The sequence below is a fragment of the Perca flavescens genome, chromosome 8, assembly GCF_004354835.1.
Source record: "Perca flavescens isolate YP-PL-M2 chromosome 8, PFLA_1.0, whole genome shotgun sequence".
NCBI classification, from domain to species: domain Eukaryota; kingdom Metazoa; phylum Chordata; class Actinopteri; order Perciformes; family Percidae; genus Perca; species Perca flavescens.
Window position 1 is genome coordinate 37,141,120 of NC_041338.1, and position 7,500 is coordinate 37,148,619.

Consider the following 7,500-nt stretch of genomic DNA (forward strand, 5'->3'; position numbering starts at 1 on the left):
AGCTGATTAGTGCCGAGCCCGCCCCCCTGACCCCCCTGACCCCTGACCTCTGACCCTCTTCGCAATTTATTTATTTTTATCTGGGTCAGAAAAATTTCAAAATTCAAACTTCAAAATTTGGTGACGTTTTTGTTAAATTTTCCTAAAACTTTCGTCATTTTTTCCCGATGTTTTTGTCACTTTATTGTTTTGACTTTTTTGTCACTTTTTATATCAAAGATTTTTGTCACAAATTTTCAATGTTTTTGTCGATTTTTCTGCACTTTTGACATTTTTGCTTTTGTTTTTTTGACTATTCAGTGATTTGTGTTGTGCTGCTTATCAATTATAAAGAAGAACGACTTTCTTTCCATTTTTTTAATGCTGAAATACAGCAAATTGTGCTAGGAACTCAGAGCTATTGTAATGCATTTGAGTAGTTGTGGCTTTTGAGTACTGCAGTAACTCTTTACGACAGCTAGCTGTATTTATGTTAAGATTATTTTTGAAAAATCTTTGAAAAAATCTTTTTTCACCAAAAATTTGGTGATGTTTTTGTTAAATTTTTCTAAAACTTCCGTCACTTTTTCCCGATGTTTTTATATCAAAGATTTTTATCACAAATTTTCGATGTTTTTGTCGATTTTTCTGCACTTTTAACATTTTCACTGCTGTTTTTTTCCCCCAAATGCTTTAAAATTGACTTAAACACCCTAATTCAATGAATAAAAGGAGTGAACTGATCATTTATTTAACTTGTGAAGAGTAATGGTTGTACGGAACCATCCACCTCATGTTTTTTGGACAATTTGGTTGAAAGAAAACCCAAATTTCTGATGTAGAAACTTTTTTAAAAATGGGTCAGGTTAGACCCCGAGGACAGCAGGAGGGATAGACTAATTATCTGCATCTTTGTTTCTCGTTCATCTGATTCGGGTTCAAATCTTTTAGCTCATTCGTAGAAATCCTCGGGGAAGAAATCACGACACGATATCATCTAGATTCTTCAGACAACGACAGGATTACTTGCTGACATCTTTAAGTCTGCCAAAGTTATACATTATATAAGATTTATATCAACTCGCAAGAAGCAACTACTGAGCTTCTCCAGACATTTAAATAAACACAATAAATATTAAATGGGAATTACAAAATAAGGCGCATCTTGCAGATGATATGTATCGATTAGGGGTGTAAGAAAAAAATCTATACACTTGAGCCTAGCAGTGCCTAACAGTGTCTAGTAGTGCCTAGCAGTGTCTAGCAGTGCCTAACAGTGCCTAACAGTGCCTAACAGTGCCTAGCAGTGCCTAACAGTGCCTAACAGTGCCCAACAGTGCCCAACAGTGTCTAGCAGTGCCTAACAGTGCCTAACAGTGCCTAACAGTGCCCAACAGTGTCTAGCAGTGCCTAACAGTGCCTAGCAGTGTCTAGCAGTGCCTAACGGTGCCTAGCAGTGCCTAACAGTGCCTAACAGTGCCTAACAGTGCCTAGCAGTGTCTAGCAGTGTCTAGCAGTGTCTAGCAGTGCCTAACAGTGTCTAGCAGTGCCTAGCAGTGCCTAGCAGTGCCTAGCAGTACCTAACAGTGTCTAGCAGTGCCTAACGGTGCCTAGCAGTGCCTAACGGTGTCTAGCAGTGCCTAACGGTGTCTAGCAGTGCCTAGCAGTGCCTAACGGTGTCTAGCAGTGCCTAACAGTGTCTTGTAGTGCCTAACAGTGTCTAGCAGTGCCTAGCAGTGTCTAGCAGTGCCTAGCAGTGCCTAACAGGTCTAGCAGTGCCTAAAGGTGTCTAACAGTGCCTAACAGTGTCTAGCGGTGCCTAAAAGTACCTAGCAGTGTCTAGCAGTGCCTAACGGTGCCTAGCAGTGCCTAACAGTGCCTAGCAGTGTCTAGCAGTGCCTAACGGTGCCTAGCAGTGCCTAACAGTGCCTAACAGTGCCTAACAGTGCCTAGCAGTGTCTAGCAGTGTCTAGCAGTGCCTAACAGTGTCTAGCAGTGCCTAGCAGTGCCTAGCAGTGCCTAGCAGTACCTAACAGTGTCTAGCAGTGCCTAACGGTGCCTAGCAGTGCCTAACGGTGTCTAGCAGTGCCTAACGGTGTCTAGCAGTGCCTAGCAGTGCCTAACGGTGTCTAGCAGTGCCTAACAGTGTCTTGTAGTGCCTAACAGTGTCTAGCAGTGCCTAGCAGTGCCTAACAGGTCTAGCAGTGCCTAAAGGTGTCTAACAGTGCCTAACAGTGTCTAGCGGTGCCTAAAGGTGTCTAACAGTGCCTAACGGTGCCTAGCAGTGCCTAACAGTGCCTAACAGTGCCTAACAGTGCCTAGCAGTGTCTAGCAGTGTCTAGCAGTGCCTAACAGTGTCTAGCAGTGCCTAACGGTGCCTAGCAGTGCCTAACAGTGTCTTGCAGTGCCTAACAGTGTCTAGCAGTGTCTAGCAGTGGCTAACGGTGTCTAGCAGTGCCTAACAGTGCCTAGCAGTGCCTAACGGTGCCTAACAGTGTCTAGCAGTGCCTAGCAGTGCCTAACAGTGCCTAGCGGTGCGTAACGGTGCCTAACAGTGTCTAGCGGTGTCTAGCAGTGCCTAACGGTGCCTAGCAGTGCCTAGCAGTGCCTAACGGTGCCTAACGGTGCCTAACGGTGCCTAGCAGTGTCTAACGGTGCCTAGCAGTGCCTAGCGGTGCCTAACGGTGCCTAGCAGTGTCTAACGGTGCCTAGCAGTGTCTAGCAGTGCCTAACGGTGCCTAACAGTGCCTAACAGTGCCTAACAGTGCCTAGCAGTGCCTAGCAGTGTCTAACGGTGCCTAACGGTGCCGAACGGTGCCTAGCAGTGCCTGACAGTGCCTAGCAGTGCCTAACGGGTCTAGCAGTGCCTAACGGTGTCTAACAGTGCCTAACAGTGTCTAGCGGTGCCTAACAGTACCTAGCAGTGTCTTGCAGTGCCTAACAGTGTCTAGCAGTGTCTAGCAGTGTCTAGCAGTGGCTAACGGTGTCTAGCAGTGCCTAACAGTGCCTAGCAGTGCCTAGCAGTGCCTAACGGTGTCTAGCAGTGCCTAGCACTGCCTAACGGTGTCTAGCAGTGCCTAACATTGCCTAGCAGTGTCTAGCAGTGCCTATCAGTGCCTAGCGGTGCCTAGCAGTGCCTAGCAGTGCCTAACGGTGCCTAGCAGTGCCTAGCAGTGTCTAGCAGTGCCTAACGGTGCCTAGCAGTGCCTAGCAGTGCCTAGCAGTGTCTAACGGTGCCTAACGGTGTCTAACGGTGCCTAGCAGTGTCTAACGGTGCCTAGCAGTGTCTAACAGTGCCTAGCAGTGTCTAGCAGTGTCTAACGGTGCCTAGCGGTGCCTAGCAGTGCCCAGCAGTGCCTAGCAGTGCCTAACGGTGCCTAGCAGTGCCTAACGGTGCCTAGCAGTGCCTAGCAGTGTCTAGCAGTGCCTAACGGTGCCTAACGGTGCCTAGCAGTGCCTAGCAGTGCCTAGCAGTGTCTAACGGTGCCTAACGGTGCCTAGCAGTGTCTAACAGTGCCTAACAGTGCCTAGCAGTGCCTAACGGTGCCTAGCAGTGTCTAACGGTGCCTAGCAGTGTCTAACAGTGCCTAACAGTGCCCAGCAGTGCCTGACAGTGCCTAGCAGTGCCTAGCAGTGCCTAGCAGTGCCTAGCAGTGTCTAACGGTGCCTAGCAGTGTCTAACAGTGCCTAACAGTGCCTAGCAGTGCCTGACAGTGCCTAGCAGTGCCTAGCAGTGCCTAGCAGTGCCTAGCAGTGCCTAACGGTGCCTAGCAGTGTCTAACGGTGCCTAGCAGTGTCTAACAGTGCCTAACGGTGTCTAGCAGTGCCTAGCACTGCCTAACGGTGTCTAGCAGTGCCTAACATTGCCTAGCAGTGTCTAGCAGTGCCTAGCAGTGTCTAACAGTGCCTAGCAGTGCCTAGCAGTGCCTAGCAGTGTCTAACGGTGCCTAGCGGTGCCTAGCAGTGCCCAGCAGTGCCTAGCAGTGTCTAACAGTGCCTAACGGTGCCTAGCAGTGTCTAACGGTGCCTAGCAGTGTCTAACGGTGCCTAGCAGTGTCTAACAGTGCCTAGCAGTGCCTAGCAGTGTCTAACGGTGCCTAGCGGTGCCTAGCAGTGCCCAGCAGTGCCTAGCAGTGCCTAACGGTGCCTAGCAGTGCCTAACAGTGCCTAACAGTGCCTAACAGTGCCTAGCAGTGCCTAGCAGTGCCTAGCAGTGCCTAGCAGTGCCTAACGGTGCCTAGCGGTGCCTAGCAGTGCCTAGCAGTGCCTGACAGTGCCTAACAGTGCCCAGCAGTGCCTAGCAGTGCCTAACGGGTCTAGCAGTGCCTAACGGTGTCTAACAGTGCCTAACAGTGTCTAGCGGTGCCTAACAGTACCTAGCAGTGTCTTGCAGTGCCTAACAGTGTCTAGCAGTGTCTAGCAGTGTCTAGCAGTGGCTAACGGTGTCTAGCAGTGCCTAACAGTGCCTAGCAGTGCCTAGCAGTGCCTAACGGTGTCTAGCAGTGCCTAGCACTGCCTAACGGTGTCTAGCAGTGCCTAACATTGCCTAGCAGTGTCTAGCAGTGCCTATCAGTGCCTAGCAGTGCCTAACGGTGCCTAGCAGTGTCTAACGGTGCCTAGCAGTGTCTAACAGTGCCTAGCAGTGCCTAGCAGTGTCTAACGGTGCCTAGCAGTGTCTAACAGTGCCTAGCAGTGCCTAGCAGTGCCTGACAGTGCCTAACAGTGCCTAGCAGTGCCTGACAGTGCCTAGCAGTGCCTAACGGTGCCTAGCAGTGTCTAACGGTGCCTAGCAGTGTCTAACGGTGCCTAGCAGTGTCTAACAGTGCCTAGCAGTGCCTAGCAGTGCCTAGCAGTGCCTAACGGTGCCTAGCGGTGCCTAGCAGTGCCCAGCAGTGCCTAACGGTGCCTAGCAGTGCCTAGCAGTGCCTAACGGTGCCTAGCGGTGCCTAGCAGTGCCTAGCAGTGCCTGACAGTGCCTAACAGTGCCTGACTTTTTGCTAGAAGCTAACAACGTAGCTATGGCTGAACTTTGGCCTACTTTAGCATATCAACATTAGCTCACTAAGAACCTGGGAACTACAATCCCAAACTGGCAGTTTGATTTTCTGTGTTGTGAATTGTTGACCTAAAGTAAACTTCTTTGACTTTTATGAACATCATGGCTTTTTTAACTTAAATATTAGTTTTTCTTAAATAATACTTGAAAATAAATCCCAAAATATCGTCTCACGCACAGTATCGCAATATATGGAATCGTGACCCATGTATGGTGATACGTATCGTATTGCCAGATTCTTGCCAACACACAGCCCTAGTACCGATGATATGTATCGATGTTTTCACTTTGCTGGGATGATACATTTAAACAATTTCTTAAAGGTTCCCAGTTATGTCATCATTTTGACTAATTTTATTGATGTAATGTAATCTGTCTGAATGCGTGCTAATGTGTTTCTTGTTTGATATTGTATATTGTAATATTTTTCTGTTTTGCATTATCTTGTATGTTGTAGGGCTGCCACCTCTTAGTCGATTAGTCGACTAATCGGTCGTTTTGGTCTTAGTCGATTAAGATTTCTTTAGTCCATTAGTCATTTTTTATGCTTATTCATGCTTAATTACTCATTTCCAAGAAACTTCTGAGCACATTTATGGTAAACACAAGATTTAAAGTGGTGCTTTTGCAGGATTAATTGTGGAGAAACTCAGTTTTACAGATGGTTAATTAACTACATTTATATTGTTCTTTTCTAGTCTTAACCACCTCTCAAAGCTCACAGCTCTGTCAATTAAATCAACTAATCGACTAGTCGACAAAATCCTATAAGTGTTAGTCGACTAATATATATATACTGGATCGTTGAATCGATGCATCGATCAGGAGGAGTTTTTCTCTCCACGCTCCGTGGACGGTGGCGTGCCTTTGTAACGGACACTTTCGAACACGTGTCTGGGACTGCTCGCGGCAGCAGAATTCAATTCAATTTATAGTATCAAATCATAACAGAGTTACAGTACAGGTCAAAAGTTTGGACACACCTTCTCATTCAATGAGTTTCCTTTTTATTTTCATGACTATTTACATTGTAGATTCTCACTGAAGGCATCAAAACTATGAATGAACACATATGGAATTATGTACTTAACAAAAAAGTGTGAAATAACTGAAAACATGTCTTATATTTTAGATTCTTCAAAGTAGCCACCCTTTGCTTTTTTTGATAACTCTGCAAACCCTTGGTGTTCTCTCAATGAGCTTCATGAGGTAGTCACCTGAAATGGTTTTACCTTCACAGGTGTGCTTTTGTCAGGGTTAATTAGTGGAATTATTTCCCTTATTAATAAAAAAAAGCAAAGGGTGGCTACTTTGAAGAATCTAAAATATAAGACATGTTTTCAGTTATTTCACACTTTTTTGTTAAGTACATAATTCCATATGTGTTCATTCATAGTTTTGATGCCTTCAGTGAGAATCTACAATGTAAATAGTCATGAAAATAAAAAGGAAACGCATTGAATGAGAAGGTGTGTCCAAACTTTTGGCCTGAACTGTATCTCGAGACACTTTACAGATAGAGTAGGTCTAGACCACGCTCTATAAATTCCAAAACCCCAACAATTACAGTAATTCCCTCAAGAGCAAGCATTAGCAGTGGCTATTGCGACTTCCCTTTTAGTAAGAAACCTCGGACAGACCCAGACTCTCGGTAGGCGGTGTCTGACGGGGCCGGTTGGGGGTGTGATGAACAGTGGCGATAATGGTCACAGAACAAGTGGGTTCACGTTTCCGTGTGGATTGGGCAGCGATGGGGAGAACTCACCCAGCAGCTGAGTCGGGTTTCTGTTGTGCAGAACGTTGCTGAGATACGGAGACACGACGATGGCCACCAGACGCTCCAGCTGGTAGTACTCCAGACTGGGAAGGCCCGACTCGTGGATACCCTGACAGAGAGAGAGAGGGGTACTGTTACCTGACATTATAGGGTTTAGGATACCCTGACAGAGAGAGAGAGGGGTACTGTTACCTGACATTATAGGGTTTAGGATACCCTGACAGAGAGAGAGAGGGGTACTGTTACCTGACATTATAGGGTTTAGGATACCCTGACAGAGAGAGAGAGGGGTACTGTTACCTGACATTATAGGGTTTAGGATACCCTGACAGAGAGAGAGAGAGGGGTACTGTTACCTGACATTATAGGGTTTAGAGAGAGAGAGAGGGGGGGATACTGTTACCTGACATTATAGGGTTTAGGATACCCTGACAGAGAGAGAGGGGGTACTGTTACCTGACATTATACGGTTTAGGATACCCTGACAGAGAGAGAGAGGGGTACTGTTACCTGACATTATAGGGTTTAGGATACCCTGACAGAGAGAGAGAGGGGTACTGTTACCTGACATTATAGGGTTTAGGATACCCTGACAGAGAGAGAGAGAGGGGTACTGTTACCTGACATTATAGGGTTTAGGATACCCTGACAGAGAGAGAGAGAGGGGTACTGTTACCTGACATGATAG

At 46.7% G+C, this 7,500-nt stretch overlaps 1 protein-coding gene across 1 annotated transcript in view; it reads right to left on the minus strand.

The window, feature by feature from the left end:
* The window catches only part of LOC114560128 (proline-rich protein 5-like), a 27,306-nt gene that overhangs the window by 1,897 nt on the left and 17,909 nt on the right, over positions 1–7,500 (minus strand). Inside the window, exon 7 of the mRNA XM_028585279.1 lies at positions 6,801–6,921. Within this exon, the coding sequence (XP_028441080.1) occupies positions 6,801–6,921 (121 nt within the window). The remainder of the gene's footprint in view (positions 1–6,800; positions 6,922–7,500) is intronic.